The 17,228-nt window shown below is 40.7% G+C and overlaps 1 protein-coding gene across 3 annotated transcripts; it reads right to left on the reverse strand.

Annotated features, from left to right (window-relative positions):
* Window positions 1-331: 331 nt before the first annotated feature.
* LOC100450310 (myosin regulatory light chain 12B) lies at window positions 332-16,817 on the reverse strand. 3 transcript variants are annotated; one of them, XM_002828076.6, is made up of 4 exons: window positions 16,449-16,817; window positions 5,544-5,742; window positions 1,191-1,352; window positions 332-843 (listed from the first exon to the last, which is right to left on the reverse strand). In XM_002828076.6, exons 2-4 carry the CDS (start codon window positions 5,725-5,727, stop codon window positions 671-673), a joined length of 519 nt encoding a protein of 172 aa, XP_002828122.1. In that variant the 5' UTR covers window positions 5,728-5,742; window positions 16,449-16,817; the 3' UTR covers window positions 332-670. The 3 variants fall into 3 exon arrangements, with proteins under 3 accessions (XP_002828122.1, XP_063573056.1, XP_009250546.1); XM_063716986.1 differs by lacking the exon at window positions 16,449-16,817 and adding an exon at window positions 15,930-16,386; XM_009252271.4 differs by lacking the exon at window positions 16,449-16,817 and adding an exon at window positions 15,546-15,981.
* Between the last annotated feature and the right edge of the window lie 411 nt (window positions 16,818-17,228).

Here is a 17,228-nt window from a genome sequence, read left to right on the forward strand (position 1 = left end):
CAATGCTCCACATATAGTAAATGTACAATAACTAATCTTTGGAATTTTGCCTCTTCTCAGAATCTTAGATGAATGCAATGTTTAATGTTTTCCCAGATACATTCTATATTTATCATTTAATAAGCATCTGACTAGAAGCATGAAAGAAACAATGACATAACTAGTTTTTACTGCATAATAATGTTAAAGGGTACTTAAAAGTTGTGAAGAACACCGTCCCATATGTGAAAAATCAATTTTACCATAAAACCTGAATCATATGAAGTTAAAAACCTGAAAAAAGGACTACCCCCACCTATCAATCATTTGTTTAACTTGCCATTACATTGCATTTGAGTCAGCATAATCTTTATTTCAAAATAACATTTTTATTATATAAAAATGTAAAAATCCAGCAAAACCAGAAATACGAATATATTTTTCTGGGCTTTCACATTTGTTGATTTTTATTCGCGATCTCTTTTTCAATACAATTTACACCCTCATCCCCATTTCCAGTCTGATTATACAAGTGCTAAGTGGCAGAAAGGTCTGGAATAAATACATCAAAAAGAAGAGGCAAAGCTGTGAAACTAAGTTGCATGCAACAGGTTCTATGAGGGTGGGGGAAGTGTCTGAGAAATAAAAGAGAGTAAGATAATGTAACTGGAAGATTTTAGCTAAAGTTCTTTCAGTCATCTTTGTCTTTGGCTCCATGTTTCAGGATGCGTGTGAACTCGATGTAATTGAAATTCCCCTTTTTGTCAATAGGTGCTTCTCTGTACAGCTCATCCACTTCCTCATCCGTAAACCGATCCCCCATGGTTGTCAGCAGCTCTCTCAGGTAATCTTCCTGAATGGTACCTGGAAGGCAATAGAAAGAAAGCAGTCATCAATACTTCCTGGCACTTTAATGGTTCATTCCTAAAGCTAGTCAATCTTATAAAATATTTCAGAATATCCGTATCTATAAACAAAGTAAGTTAGTGAACTAAGGCTATATGAACTATATGATTATGTTTTCCAATTATTCTTAGAGTTCTGTGTTAATATTAGATCACATCATTTAAAAGCTCAAAAACAGATCATATGCTTACAAAATTATTCTTAAGCAAATATTTTCTAGAGGTAAAAAAAGAAAACCCTTTCTATTTCACAGAAGTACTTTATATAGTCTGGAATGAGGCTGGGCATAAACAAAAAGCACTCACCTGTTGCTTCTTCATCAAAGCAAGCAAAGGCGTTTCTGATGACATCTTCAGGATCTGTGCCATTTAACTTCTCACCAAACATGGTCAGGAACATGGTGAAATTGATGGGCCCTGGTGCCTCATTCATCATGGCATCAAGGTATGCATCAGTGGGATTCTTCCCTGTAAGAATGCACATTTTAACATTTAAAGACAAAAACATTTAATTTCAATAGTTATTTCACTATTATTATGCTCCCCAACATATTTTAAAAATTTACATCATTTGAAACTAATTTTTCAATTAACTTTAAGAACATTTTAAAAAGATTATTTTTGACAACTTAAAAAATATTTGATACATCATTATGAAAATGTATTCCAGGCTTATATTGAAGGTTATTTATTTGTTTATGTGAACTTTCTCTTCATTATTTTTCATTAAAAACAAAACAAAAACCTGAAGCCAGGCAGTGCCACATTATTACATCTTAACTTTTTTTTTTTTGGACTACAGGCATGTGCCACCACGCCCTGCTAATTTTTTGTTTTTTGTAAAGACTGGGTTTCACTATGTTGCCCAGGCTGGTCTTGAACTCCTGAGCTCAAGTGATCCACCTGCCTTGGCCTCCCAAAGTGATGGGATTGCAGGCGTGCATCACCGCGCCCGGCCTACATCCTGAATGTTGATAACATCAACGGTCCATCAGGGGAGTCAGTTCAATACCAGTCATACAAAAAAATCTAAATATTCACACTTCCAGTTGTGGTACAGATGCCCATAAGTTGGTATGCTTCAAAGTTGTATTTATAAGTTGGCCATTTAAGTTTAAACTATTAGCATGGTTTGAATTGGGAGCTTATTCTGAACAATGTTAGACATCTTCAAACACTGTTTACACACGTCATTGAACTGTGGTCTTGTTTAGTATTGTTTGTAATGGGAAATCTTAATCTCCATTCCAAGTGTGAACACTTCTTTTAGTGCAGTGGTGAGGGAACTCCCCTGACCTTTCCCTAGGAGCTGGAAGAAATCTCCCTGAAATGGCCAGACATGGTGGGAGCGTTTTTGAGGCCCCATGGTGTGGGAAAAGCACCACTGAACCAAGGATCTGGAATACTGGGTTTGAATCCCAGTTCTACCACTGGTTATGTGATATAGGAGGAAGTGGCAGAACTGGCATTCAAACCCAGTATTCCAGATCCTTCCTTCAGTGCTGCCTTACGTAGAATTTACTTCTTTTTTAAAAAAGTCTAACATTGACTCGTTAAAGTTGGTACCTCAAAGGTATCTTCCAACATTAAGTTTATATGATTTTACATGAAAAGAACATCTATTAGTCAGATATTCATATCTAAGGAACCATCTCAAAATTATACCCAACTAAGTCAAAGCTAGAATGACAATCAAAGCTACAATTATAGTTCATATGTAAGTTTTAATTCTGGGAATTTGGGTGAAATTTAAACATCACGTTGGCATCTATTTCACTGCATTGCAGTCCTACCTGATTACACTTACTCAATGTTCCAATATCAAAATTAGCCCAAAATTAAACTCGAGATTCACTGAGTAAGTTAAAGTAGCTAAAAAGATCTACTTTCCTACCTCCAGATTTAACCCAACTCACTTGCAGCATTTTTTGGGGGGAAGAAAAACTGTAACCAAAAGGTGTGAGGAGAACTCTAGGGTACAAAAAGTTACAGGGATTTAAAATGAATTGGTTTAGGCTAAGCACTTGTGGACCTGCTCAAGACATCCAATGTAATCTGTTGATTTGAAAGGTAAATATGTATCTTTTAAAAATTCATATTTATTTAAATTGTTGTGGGTACACAGGAGGTGTATATATTTATGGGGTACATGAGATGCTTTGACACAGGCATATAATGCATAATAATCACATCAAGGTAAATGGCATAGCCATCCCTTCAAGCATTTATCATTTCTTTGTGTTACCAACATTCCAACTATACTGAGTTATTTTAAAATGTACAACAAATTACTGCTGACTGCAGTCACCTTGTTGTTCTATCCAATACTAGATCTTATTCATTCTATCTATACTTTTGTATCTATTAACCATTCCCACTCTTCTCCCTGCCCTTCCCAGTCTCTGATAACCATCCTTCTACTTTCCATCTCCATGAGTTCAATTATTTTAACTTTTAGCTCCCACAAATGTGTGAGAACATGTGAAGTTTGTCTTTCTGTGCCTGGCTTATTTCACTTAACATAATGTCTTCCATTCCATCCATGTTGTTGCAATGACAGGATCTCATTTTTTATGGCCGAATAGTATTCCACTGTACATAAGTACCACATTTTTAAAATCCGTTCATCTGGTGACGGACACTTATGGTGTTTTCAAATCGTGGCTGCTGTGAATAGTGCTGGGATAAACATGGGAGTGCAGATACCTCTTCAATGATACTACTGATTTCCTTTTTTGGGGGTATATACCTAGCAGTGGGATTGCTGGATCATATGGGAGAGCTCCTATTTTTAGTTATCTGAGGAACCTCCATATTGTCCTGCACAGTGGCTGTACTTATTTACGTTCCTACCAATAATGCATGAAGGTTCCCCTAAAAGGTAAATACATATGTTAAAGCAAACTAAATATGGCCTGAGAAAGACTCCATACTTCTACAGTTGAGTCCTTGTGGATGAACTATAACCTAGCTTAATAGTCAGACAAGATTGAAAACCTAACTTAGGAGTATGAGCCTATAACAATTGCTAAGCCTTGGCCAATCCCAGCAGCCATACTTCAACCATTCATACACTGCTGAGTGTTCAAACCATGTTCAAATAAGGCATATGCCGAGCTGTAATCAATCCAGCCATTCCATACCTCACTTCCAATTTCTGTAGGTCATTTCCCTTTTTTTGTCTATAAATCTTCTTCTACCACGTGGCTGCACTGGAGTCTCTGTGCATCTACTGTGATTCTGGGGGTTACCTGATTCGCAAATTGTTCATTGCTCAATTAAACTCCATTAAATTTAATTAGGCTGAAATTGGTCTTTTAACACGTATCTTTAAAAGGATGGGTTTCTGCAAAACAGAAGGTCTCAAAGACAACCTCTGACTCTACCGTGACTTGTTCATTCAACAAATATCTATTGAGCATCTATTATAAGCAGAGTATAGACTTGAGAGTTCAATCTTTGGAAGACAGCTACATTCCTCAATTTTCCTCAGAGGCCTTCTTCAGTACTGACTTGCCCAAGAACATACTCAGACATTCTGAATGTGAGAAACCCTAGGTTATAATCTAACTGCAAGTCAACATATCAGATAAAAATCTTTGATTCTACTCTCACCCTAGATAAAGAAAAGTTACAAAATGTTAACAATCAGTGAATATAGCTAAAGATGTATAGGTGTTCACTATAATGTTCTTTCCACTTTTTGTAGGCTTAAAATTTTTCAAAATCATATGTTGGATAGGAATAAGTACACACTTATAAACTTTACTTTCAATGTGTTAGGAGAAATAATCAAAATCAAAAGTTAGAAGAATAAAAGCTAGCTTATCATTTTGTGGGCATTAAAAGAAAAAAAAAAAAAAACACCCCACCTCTTTGCCTTTTTGGCCAGTCAGCCAAGCAGGAGGACAAGAGTGCAAAGTCTCACTGTAGGCCATCCCTGACCCACTCCCAGCCTGCCTCACCCCCTCCGCTTTGGCCTATCAAGGTCTCCTTTGCCTGCAGTTCCTTGACTCCCAACTGTAAATTAACTGCTGACTCTGGGCAGAACATGTAGGATGCTCCCTCCTGTCCTTCTTTTTAAGGTCAAAAGAAACAATAACAAAATCATACAAGGAATATTAACACCCATATACCAACATACAAATGGCTGTTTATGTGTGCTTTAAATCCTGTATCTTTACATTTTATTTAGTTATTAAAAAAATCATACAAAATACTGTGAAAGTCTACTTCCCTGTGTTCCCTTTTCCAGTCGCACTGCCCCTCCTTCCCAGAGATAACCATCATCACTTACTGTCACTCCTTGTTTATAACCTGTACTCAACCTTTATTAAGTATATTATTTAGCTACACTTGTTTGAAACTCTGGTATTTTGCTGCCTAGCCATGCCCTAGCTTTCCATCTACAGACCTAAAAAATTTAGCTAACAGGAACGTTAGCCTACCTGGGCATAGCATCTGCCAGGTCCCCAACCTTGTAGGCTTATCCCCATATGACTGGCCAAGCCCCAAAATAGCACCTCCCACACCCAGAAATCTCTCCAGAGGCCTTTTGAGACAAGGAGAGAAATATTTGTACATCACACAAAAAAAAAGATTCGTAAAGAGACAAATTATTATTTTAGGGAAAATACAAATAAAGGATATAAAGTCTACCTAGAGAAGCAAGCATATCATGCAAATCTTCCTTGTCGATGAAGCCATCTCTATTCTGATCAATCATGTTGAAGGCCTCTTTGAACTCCTGAATCTGTGACTGGTCAAACATGGCAAACACATTGGATGTTGCACGCTGAGGGCGCTTCTTGGTGGTCTTGGTCTTTGCCTTTTTGCTTGACATGGTGGTTGTTTAATTCTGGATTTTAAAAAAAACACAAAAACATAAAACAAAAAAATGTATAAAACAAAGCAAAAACAGAATACATAACACCTGAAGTTAGTAGGTAAAAATATCAATAAGCAATTATTACTTCAATTGGGTAGGAATAAGTACGCACCTAAACTTTATTTTCAATGTGACAATTAAATGACTGGAAAAAAAAGCAGTTTTGAAACATTAAGGAACAGAATTTGCCAGATACCAGTGGCTCATGTCTATAATCCCAACATTTTGGGAGGCCAAGGTGGGAGGCTCACTGGAGACTAGGAGTTCGAGACTTGCCTGGGCAACACAGTGAAACTCCCATCTCTAAAAAAGAAAGAAACACAATAGAAATTATTGATGTACCTTCTCCTAAACTTCGGGGATCAATTTTTATGAAGTGAGAATTTAAAATATCTAACAATAGCTAGCATCTATGGAGTACTTACTCTGGCCAAGCACTGTTATGAAGGCATAGGGCTTCCTCAAAGAGAAAGTCTCCAAAGTTGATCTCTCACTCTGACAAAGACTGTCCCCATTTAATCCTCACAACAGTTGCCTATGGTAGGTACTCTTATTCCCATTTTACTACCAGTATAACATAACCTCTCTGAGCCTCAATTTTTCATCAGTAAAACATGATATCTACTTCAATGCAAAGAACTAATTGAGATAACATATGTAAAAAGACTAGTCATGTTCAAAAAAAGTCTCATCTTTATAAATATCAAATCTACCCTTTCATCTTTCTAGCTATCCCTGCATTTCCCTTCTCCCTTGACAAGACTTTCAGAATACCAGTCTAATGCTGAACTGTCTTCATTTTTCCTTCTGTTTTTTATTTTAGAGATGGGGGGTTTCTCACTATATTGCCCAGTCTGATCTTGAACTCTGAGGCTTGAGATCCTCCCAAACTGCTGGGATTACGGACATGAGCCACTGTGCCCAGCCCCTTTTCTCTTCTTCCCAATCATTCCTTGATTCTCCATAATATGGCTTTGGTAGTAGCCTCCAACACTCTACTGAAAGCCACCAATAATTTAAATGTCAAGCAGAAAAGACACTTGTCATTTCATTTTTTATTTGCAGTTTTAAATAATAAATAAAACACAAAAATACCATCAGCTCTGGAGTTAGGAAGTCCTGAGTTCAAATCACAGCTCCACCGTTACTAGCTACATATAACCTCTGAAAACCTATGTATCTGTGAGCCTAACAGCTTTCAGTGAGTTCTGTGAGTCTTAGCAAATAATCAAACTCAAGGGTGGTCTTAGGACATCCAAACTTGAAACTGCTGTCAGAAATGATGGTCTTGCAGACTGTTTCCATAACTTCCCGCACTGGGAAAACAAATGACTAGAGAGGTCAATGACTGAGCAGGGGGCTTTTGGACCTGAGTCTCCAGGACTTCTGGTATTGGGATTTTTTTATATAAATGTATTGTCTACTTCTATTTCTTCAAGCTAAAGAACATCCCACAGGGTGTTTTGAAGCTTGGCTTAGTGGTGTTGTTTTGAAGTACACCAGCCTTACAGTCCTTACTCTAACATTCCAACTCCTTGCCCTCCCCAAATACAAGTCCTAAATAAATGTTAATTTTCTTTTCTTCCTTGTAACTTAGTTTGTTATTTGACCTTAGTTATATCGAAGGTTAAATCAGAGACAGAATGTAGTCTACTAACAAGGCATTTGATCATGTTTTCATTCTTCTTCACATACCAAAACTTAGATTAAGGTTCATTCTCATGCTAAAAATTTTGACTCAATTTCTTCAAGATTAGTCAAGTACGTCTGAAGGCAAAAATTAGTTCTTTCTCTCTCAGTATCAGCAAGTAATTTTTGTAATCGAGTTATTTCGAAAAAGTTCCCAAAGAGTTAAATATTTATTTTTAAAAACTAATCAGGCCGGGTGTGGTGGCTCACACCTATAATCTCAACACTTTGGGAGGCTGAGGCCAGAAGACTGCTTGAGCCCAGGAGTTTGAGATAGGCCTGGGCAACAAAGTGAGACTCTGTCCCTACAAAAAAATTAAAAAATTAGCCAGGTGTGGTGGCGCATGCCTGTGGTCCCAGCTACTATTTGGGAGGTTGGGGTGGAAGGATCATTTGAGCCCGAGAGGTCGAGGCTAGTGAACCGTAATGGTGCCTCTAACCTCAGCCTGGGTGACAAAACGAGACACTGTCTCAAAAAATCAAATCAAATCAAAATCAGTCAATTGTATCATGCTACTTCTACAGTTAACCCAAAAATATACTATATTTAAACATTTTTGAAGTTGAGTCCGAGTTCTCTAAGAAGCTGATACCAAGATAGAATGAAATACCCAAGGATTTTATTAGGGGAAATGCCTGTGAGAAAGAATAAGGAGTTAGTTAGCCTGATAACTAGAAGAGCCATCACCATCTGATGGTGACACCCAAGAGAAGGAAACAGAAGGCAAGCTGATGGAAGAGAACAAAAAACAATTCACTAACTGGTCCCAATCAAAATATGTTAGAGCAGATATAGGCTCAATGTAGTAATACTATAAATTTTTTTCATACTTCATTTAAAAACAGTGGTACATCTGCATATGTATATGGTACCTATAAAAACTACACATACAGTATCAGCTGAAAAGTGAGGCAAAGTTGCATAAAATAATCAATCTGAAGGGAACTCTGGCCCCCAAAGAAATTACCACCCTCTCTCCTTCCCTTCTGAAATAAGTATCTTGGCTTCCTCCACCTTCTCACTTCCCACTCACTTTTCAACCCCCCACAATCTGGCTTTCTGTTCTCTACTGCAACTGCTTTAATTGCCAAATCTGGTCTAAATCTTCTTGGATCAGTCTACTGCATCACACTATTTTATCCCTCTTTTCTTTGGAGACTCAGCCACTGTTAGCCTGGTGCTCCATAACAGTAGAAATGAACTTTCCTAGGTGGAAAGGGTCCCAACCGTGAAGAACTTATGCTCTAATCAGGAAGACTGCTAAGCATTATATTGGAAAGACTGATTATGTAAAATAGTGTATTTGACTTACTCTAGCTCAGTTCTCCTATTTCTAAGACTTCCTCCTCCATTTTCCTCTTAGATGTTTATCTCCACTTAAATATTCATGTTTCCCAGTATTCTAGCAGCACATGGTTTAAAGTTCTTTTCAGTCTTCATTCCTTGGATGAGCTCATCAACATTCACTGTTATGACAACACCTGCACCTCCCAAATCCGAACCTCCAGGCCTGACCTTTCCTTGGAGGCTCGGACTCAAACATCCAAATGCCTGTGAAAGGCACCCATGTGGATATGCCACAGACACTCATATCAACATGCTGAAAACTCAATTATCTCTCCCCTCCTGAACTTTACCATCTTTGTTTCCAATCATCTACCCAGTAGCCAGAAACCTAGGAGTCACCCTCCCCAATCCCTCTCCCTGATGAACCAAGCCCTGCCTCTGAGAAATATTTCTCAGAGTTGCTCATCTTCCTCATTCCTTTGTCACCACCCTAAACTGGATCCTCATGATCTCTTGTGTAAAATATTTCTATGGCCTCTTCAGTATCCCCTTGCCTCTTGGCTCTCTCAAAACTACCCTTAGTTTTCTAGCCAGGGCTGTCTAAAACACGAATGTGACCTCATCATTCCACTTTTTAAAATCTTCTTTGGCTCTCCACTTCCTAAAGGATAAAGTACCAAGTTCCTAAACATGGCACATGAGTCTTCCTTTCCCTACTCTAGAATGACCTTTCCAGCCTCCTTTCTAGCCATTCCCTGCTTTGTACTTTTCCTTTAGCAACACCAAACTGCAAATGTCCCCAAGGTACCATGCCATATCTTATCTTGTATATCTTTGTTCTTGCTATTTTTCCAGCCCCAATTGCCCTGATCTACTTCTCTGCCTTAGGAACAGAGAGAGAATTAAAGATCTACTCAACTTACAGCCACTACCATTTATTAAGTGACTAATGTGCTAGAAACATTATGTACATTAAATGAAACATGCCCACCTGCCAAATGAAGAAACTGAAGGTCAAAGATATTAAATAATCTTGCCCAAGGTCACCTAGTGGTAGAGCTAGGATTCAAATCCCATTTGTTACAGGTTGTTTCTCCCTGTATATTTTCTACTTCCTACTAAATACTCTTCTAATTATTTTGAGTTTAGCACAAAATTTTTTAAAACTTGCAATGCCACCAATATAATTCAACACTGATTTCTGAGCACCTACATTCCTCTAAATTCAAATCCTAGACAAATTGAGTTTTCAAATCAAGTCAATCTACACCAGAAAAACCAAGGTACAGAATAGAGTTGCAGTGAGTAAATGAAATGTGAATGGCACTCCGTGGAACTGTGCAGTGTAGTAGCCCTGGTTGGGTTTAGTCAGGTGGCAACTACCAGTCATGGCTTTCCTTTGAAACTTTGATCCAGGACTGTCCAATTTATTAATGTTTAACCAAGAAGCATTCAAAAACCACAACAAACAAAAACACAAAAAACTAATCCAAGCCTTACAGACAGAAAATAGCCATACAGAACACAGCACAAAATGAATGTAATAACCCTCAATAGCAGTAAAAACACTTCTTCCTTCCTCTGCAACACTGTTACTCTGATATTGCTATAAATTTCTAATATAAAGTGGACTAAAGGATGTAAGTAGTACTCAGAGGTTACATCAAAGGCAGGCATGTAGGAATTGATACAGCAGTCCCTCCTTATCTGAGCGGGATATATTCCAAGACCCCAGTGGATGCCTGAAACCAGGGATAGTACCCAACTCATACAGTTAGCCCTACATAGCCACAGGTTCCGCACTCACAGATTCAACCGAGAATCAATTGTTCGTTTATTTGGAAAAATACAAACAAAAAATACAACAATAAAAATACAAATAAAAAATACAGTATAACAACTATTTATATAGTATTTGCATTATATTAGGTATTATAAGCAATCTAGAGATGATTTAAAGTATTCAGGAGGATATGTGTAGGTTATATGCAAATACTATGCCATTTTATATGGGAGACTTGAGCATCTGCAGATTCTGGTATCTGCAGGAGGGTCCTGGAACCAACCCTCTGCAGATACAGATGAATGACTATATACACTGTTTTTTCTTATACATACATACCTATGATAAAGTTTAATTTATAAATTAAGCACAGTAAGAGATTAACAATAACAATAAAATAGAACAATTATAATATACTGTAATAAAAATTATGTGGATGAGATCTCTCTCTGAAAATATCTCACTGTACTGTACTCACTTATTTTCAGACCTCAGTTGACTACAGGCAACTGAAACCGAGGAAGCAAAACCATGGACCGCGGAAAGAAGCATCATATAGGACTACTGTATTATGTATTATAGGTGGCTGTGGTATCAACATACTTAGTTGACAATAAAAATGTTTGTAAAGTCACCTGCAGTACTGATATGCAAACAGAAACATGGACACCATCATCATTAATAAGCAGAAATTGTCTATATACTTCAGCATATATGGCTTTATCAAAGCTTGGGGAAGATGCTCACAGAGCACATTCTGTCAGCTACCTATGATTTCCTCAACATTGTTTTGAGGCTTCTTCCTTTAAGTATCTTAAGTCAGCTAGAGTAAGTAAATATGGCTCTTAAAGCAGTTAAATCCTCTGGTTTCAATCTTGGCTGCGCATTAGAATCACCCAAGAAGTTTCAAAAAAGTGATGCCTGTAGCCTCAAGGTAATGGAATGTCTGGGGGTGGAGCCCAGGCATCTGTATTTTCAAAAACGCACCAGGTGATTTCAATGCACATTGAAGGTTGAGAACCACTTAGATTATTAAGTTAACCACTTAGATCACATTGGCTGTTTATGCATCTAGTTCCCCTTAGTTTTTCAATGTTGTCATTATGGTTTAATGGAGATGCTGGAGACATGGATTCTAATTCCAGTTCTATCATTCACAAGTTGTATGACTGCTGGTCATTTCGGCTTTCCCAGGCCTCATTTTCCTCATCCATTAAATAAGTGTTAAGTAGATCAGAAGTCATAACCTGGCAGCTACCAAACTACATGCAGTCTGCACAGAGGTTCATTTAGTAATCCCCAGGGATGACCTTTAAAATGCCTCTCTTAAAAACTGAATTAGTTTGCCAACATTTAAAAAAACTGAACGTTTTACATAACCTAAATTTCAGATGTTTTAAACAACTGTACAATAAGGAAATCACTTGACCAGCATCCTGGAAATTCCTGTAGGTCATAAGTGTACAACAAGCAATCCCCTCTACCCCCTACTTCTCCTTATCCCAGCTGGTATTAATTTGCTATCTGTCTGGCCCCTCAGAACACTTTAACTTGCTCCTCTGGTCATGGTGGTAGCCAGGTTCCAAGAAAGCCCTCAACAATTCTCATGCCCTTGTGCAGTCCCCTCCAACAATGAAAAGTGTTGACCTGTGTAACCAGTAAGATATTGTGACAATAAGATATTGTGAAATGAGGGTGTTTGGCTTTGTCATAATACACCTTGCAGCTTTTGCCCTGCTCTGTCTTGGATCACTCAATCTGCGGGAGCCAGGTCATGAAGACACTCACACAGCCCTGTGGAGAGATCCATGTGGCAGGGAACTGAGGACTCTTGCCAACAGCCAGCACCAACTTGTCGGCTATGCGTCAGCCATCTTGGAGGCTGATCTTCCTTCAGACGACTGCAGCCTCCCCTCCGCATGTGACCTTATGAGAGACCCTGTGCCAGAACCACCCACCTAAGCTGCTCTGGCTCTGACCCTCAAAAATTGTTCATTGTTTCTGAGGTGCTAGGTTTTGGAGTATTCTGTTACACACCAATAGAAAAGTAATAAAGCCACTGTCTCCTTGACCTCTTTAATGTTAAAATAGGGCAATGCCTTTATTTCAGAATTACAGCCACAGTCCAAGTTCCAAGGGACCATAGTCAAATTTGCATAGCACGGGGAATTTTCCATTTCTGAACAGAAAAGTTTAAGTCCTTCTACTCAGTTTCCATCCAAGTTCTGTAGGTTCTTCTTTTTACTGCACGAGTCACCCTTCCTCAACATTCCCACCACCACCATCCTATTCTTTTGGCTGAATTCCTCTGGCTCTGACCAGCAAATCACTTCCTGATTTGCTAGTTATTCCTGCTTTCTAATTGGAGTCTCAAAGCTCTGTCCTTTTTCCTAAGTGCTGACTGAAAACCTGGTAGTATAAAGGTACCACTCAAAAATGAGGTAACTGGGGAGGGGAGGGAGGAGCTGGTTTTGTCAGCAAAGGATGATAAATAACTCACATTTTAGCTGGGCCACAGTAGAATGCTAGTAGAGGACAGGACTCTGAGGGGGTCTTGTTAGCAGTGCGGATTTGTGAGCAGAGGTACAAGGTAAAGCCCTCAGAGTAGACGAACTCACACAGAAAAACAGAGAGTAGTTCTTGGGCTAAAACCTAAGGTCATTTTTACTCCACCTCATCTTCACCAAGGTCTATCAGAATCTTCAGAAATTTCTCATGGATTCTTATGGTTATTACTGTAGTCAAGTTGAATGTTCTAACTGGAAGACTCAAATGACTGGATATATAAGCAACAGTCTGAAGACAGCAGTCATAAACAGAATTTAGCATATATCAAGTTAAAAATACTTCACAAAATTAACCTCATATACCTAATGACATATAATTGTTTTTGTGCTGCATATTTAGGAAAAAAAAAATAGCTCCATAAATTATTAGAAGTATTTTTTTTTAGGGAGCCAAACTCAATTTTTTCAACTTTTTTTAACACCAGGGAAGCATTTCCCCTAGTACTCTATATGTATTTTAACACTTACCACATACACATTATAACACTGACATTTCTTTCTCTATTATAGGTTTTATGATCATTCCAGTTGGCTGCAAACTTTCTATTCTCTGAGCTCCTATACCATTTTGTTTTACTGCAGTGAAATTTATATAGTCAAATGTACAAACCTTAATAAGTTTTTATAATGTGTATACCCATGTAACCATCACCCCCATTAAGTTACGAATGTTAACACTGTTCCAGAAAATTCTCTCCAAGTTAATCACCATCTCCCATAGGCAACCACTGTTCAGATTTCTATCACCATAGATTAGTTTTGTTTTTGAACTTCTTATAAATGGAATTGCACAGTATATATTCATATATATGCCTGTCTTCTTTCACTCGATACAATGTTTTTGAAATTCACCTCTCTTATTGGGTTTATGGCACAATCATAGTTCACTGTAGCCTTGAACTCCTGGACTCAAGTGATCCTCTTGACTCAGCCTCAAGCAGCTGGGACTACAGGCATGAGCCACCATACACAGCTACTTTGCAAGGAGCGGGTGGCGGGGTAGAGACAGGGTCTCGCTATGTTGCCCAGGTTGGTCTTGAACCCCTGGCTTCAAATGATGCCCCCACATTGGCTTCCCAAAGCATTAGGATTACAGGTATGAGCCACCATGCCTGGCCATATTCATTCTTTTTATTGCCTTTTGCCTTTCCACCTTGGACTGCAGAACTTAGCAGTGTGCCTTGCACACGGCAGGTGCTCAAATAATCCTAGTTAAGCAAACTATATATAAGTGTTAACACAATATATAGTTGTATATTATGTGTGTATATATATATATGTATAGTATATATAGTTGTATATAGTGTGTGTATATATATATATATAGTTCTTTCCTGTCACGAACAGAATTACACATATAGGTTCATTACAAGGTAGGTCCCAGATCTGAATTCCAACATGAGGCTTTTCTCTATGGTCTACCTATGGTCCAGTCTCTTCCCCAAGAGATCCCTAAGGAAACTTAGTAGCTACCCACTGCTCCATACCTGGAAGAAGCAGTAGTAACCAGGGACAATAACTGGGTGCTAAAGATGTTCCAGGCACTGATTTAAGCATTTTGTATGTGTTAACACATTTAATCCTCACGACAACTCATCATATAGGTATTGTTATCATCCTCTTCTCTCAGATACGAAAATCAGGGTAAAGACAATTAACAACTTGCCACACAGCTAGAAAATGGCAGAGCTCAGAGTCAGGATCTGTACTCAGGAAATCTAGCTCCAGAGCTTGAACCACTAGGCGTAACATCCTGCATACAGGCAGCTGAAATTCTCTACCATGAAAATGTGGATAGCTGGGCGTAACAAGCAATGACACCCCAAAGCTAATGTGTGGAATGAGGAAGGAAGATCACAAAGATGCTGGCAAAAAGGGTATGATAAGCTCATCCCCAGATATACCTGGAGTCTTTGAATCTTGGGAGAAAGGGAAAACTAGCCCCATGTCGGGGCTCTAAATCCTGTTCTTTCCTAACCTTAGTAACTCTCATCTGGGCATCTGTCTTTCAGAAGTTGCAGTTCATCCTGTCCAAGCTTAGTCTCATCAAAGCATAAATGAACATCGAGTCAGCCATCATAAAAGTTGTTTCACTCAACAGAGCCTAAACAAGACAAAAGCTGTGCTCTTAGTTATGAAGTCCAGGAGGGTCCACTACCTTGGACAAATTACCTCACCTCTCTGGGTTTCATTTTCCTCAGTTATAAAACGCAAATGCTTCACAAGGTAATCTATCAGGTCCTACTGAATTCTAAATGCTTTGATTCTTCTCTTACCAAAAGACCATTCCAAATCTACCTTAAACTAAAGCGGCCAAACGAATCCTCTAAACATCCCTTTCTTATTACTCCGTTACTGAAGACTCCAAAATTACTCTCTGTGGCTTCTTACATAATCTTTTCTTTCTCCTAAGTTTTCAAGACATCCACAAGAAGGTCCTACTTACCTATCTACCCTTATTTCCGACTATTAGTCATTACAGTTCTGTTCCATACCCGGCGGTCTCCCCACGGTCTGCTTTTCACAGGACACAATTCCCAGCTTTTGAGTTTTGCTCTTGTTACCACCTCCCACACATCTAGCCGGAAACGCTAAGTTCTCCCTCCTAGGGCTGAATCCAAGGCCTTCAGTGAGGTCACGATTCTTTTCCAAGTAACCTTTCCCTATTTCTGTTAATTGTCCTTTCTTCAATCAACACGAATAAACTAAACCTTTACAAGATACAAGACACACTGAGCGAATTACAACTCTATGTAAATCATTACATTTGAGCCTGTATCAACCACACACTCGGGTACCGGCATGCTAATGGCTTCCTTGGAGGCTTCACCTTAGGCAAGACCGTGCACTAGGAGGCTCCTCCACCCTCCAAAGCATCTAGGACAGTGCTGGGCACAGAGCAGGTGCTCCACACGAACACGCCCGGGTCGGCCCTAATCCACCGCCAGGACCTGCCGCGGCGCCGGGAGGGCAGGCGTTGGCCGCGGGGCCGCCGGGCCGTCCAAGGCCCAGGTGTGTGAGGTCACCCCGGTGGCGCAGGGCCGGCCCACGCACGGCCGGGACCCGGCCACCTCTCCAGCAGGGCGTCTCCCCAGACCGGCTCCATCGCCTGCAGCCTCCCGGCCCCTGGACGTCCGGGCCAAGGCCTCGCCGCCAACCCTCCTCCCGCCGCCAACCCTCCTCCCTCCACCTCCCGCCCAGCGCCCCCTTCTCAGCCAGTCTGACAGGTCCCGCCGCCGCCTGGCCGCGCTGGGGCGGGGTCCGGCCGCAGGCGCGCGACGGGAGGGGGCGCGGGGGTACGGAGGCGGCGGCCCGAGGGGTCTCGCGAGCGGAGTCGAGCGCCACTCACCAGACGCCAAACACCAGAACCGGGGCCGCCCTGAGCGAGACGACAAGCGACAGCGAAGAGCGTTAGGCTGTGGCCGGACAGTGGCGGCGCCGACACTTCCTGCCTGAAGGGGCGGAGCGGAAGGCGCACCGGAAGGCGCGGCGGGACCAAGTGGAACGGGGGTGCGCTGAGTGTTCGCGCCCAGGCCGGCGGGGTCTGCGTGTCTGCCGAGCGGCGGGGCTGCTGAGGCCGGACGCACACGGCCGGGGTCTTAATTGCCCCTCCGGCCTGCTCCGATCCGCTGCGATATCGCGGCCTGCGCTGCGGCGGTTGCCCGCAGCCCGGCCATCGTCCCCCGCTCCTTTGGTAGCTCCGCGGCCCTTCCGCATTCCTGGGCCGGCTGGGCGCGGCTGGGCAGGCGGCTCGAATTTGACCCGAGCGGGCCGCGATCGGCCAACGATTTGCGGTACCCTTTGACCCAGGCGGGGCGCGATCCGCCTAGGATTTGGGGTCCCTTGGCGCCGAACCCTGAGTTGCCAGATTTAGCAAGTAAAAGTACAGTTCTTCTAAATTTGAATTTCAGACAAGACAGGTTTTAGGGTTCGTCTCATGTAATGTTGAGAAGGTGAGGGCGGCGCCTGGATGGATTCTTCTCCGTTCCAGAATCCCTTTCTCTTTTCAAACCGCATTCCAGCCTGAGTTAAATTTTTTAACCTACTCCTCTCTGCTTACCCTCATAAGGTTTACGGCCGTATCAGGCTACGGCCACAGCCTACGGCTGTTTCATTCCCCTTTTAGCCA

The sequence above is a fragment of the Pongo abelii genome, chromosome 17 (genome assembly GCF_028885655.2).
Source record: "Pongo abelii isolate AG06213 chromosome 17, NHGRI_mPonAbe1-v2.0_pri, whole genome shotgun sequence".
NCBI classification, from domain to species: Eukaryota; Metazoa; Chordata; class Mammalia; order Primates; family Hominidae; genus Pongo; species Pongo abelii.

What these genes read in the sequence shown, in the direction of transcription:
- LOC100450310 (XM_002828076.6), bottom strand. Translation starts at nt 5,727, where the DNA reads ATGTCAAGCAAAAAGGCAAAGACCAAGACCACCAAGAAGCGCCCTCAG. An exon ending in TGATATGCTTGCTTCTCTAG is followed by an intron (nt 1,353 to 5,543) that starts GTAGACTTTATA and finishes GCATTCTTACAG; the next exon opens with GGAAGAATCCCACTGATGCA. An exon ending in CTTTGATGAAGAAGCAACAG is followed by an intron (nt 844 to 1,190) that starts GTGAGTGCTTTT and finishes ATTGCCTTCCAG; the next exon opens with GTACCATTCAGGAAGATTAC.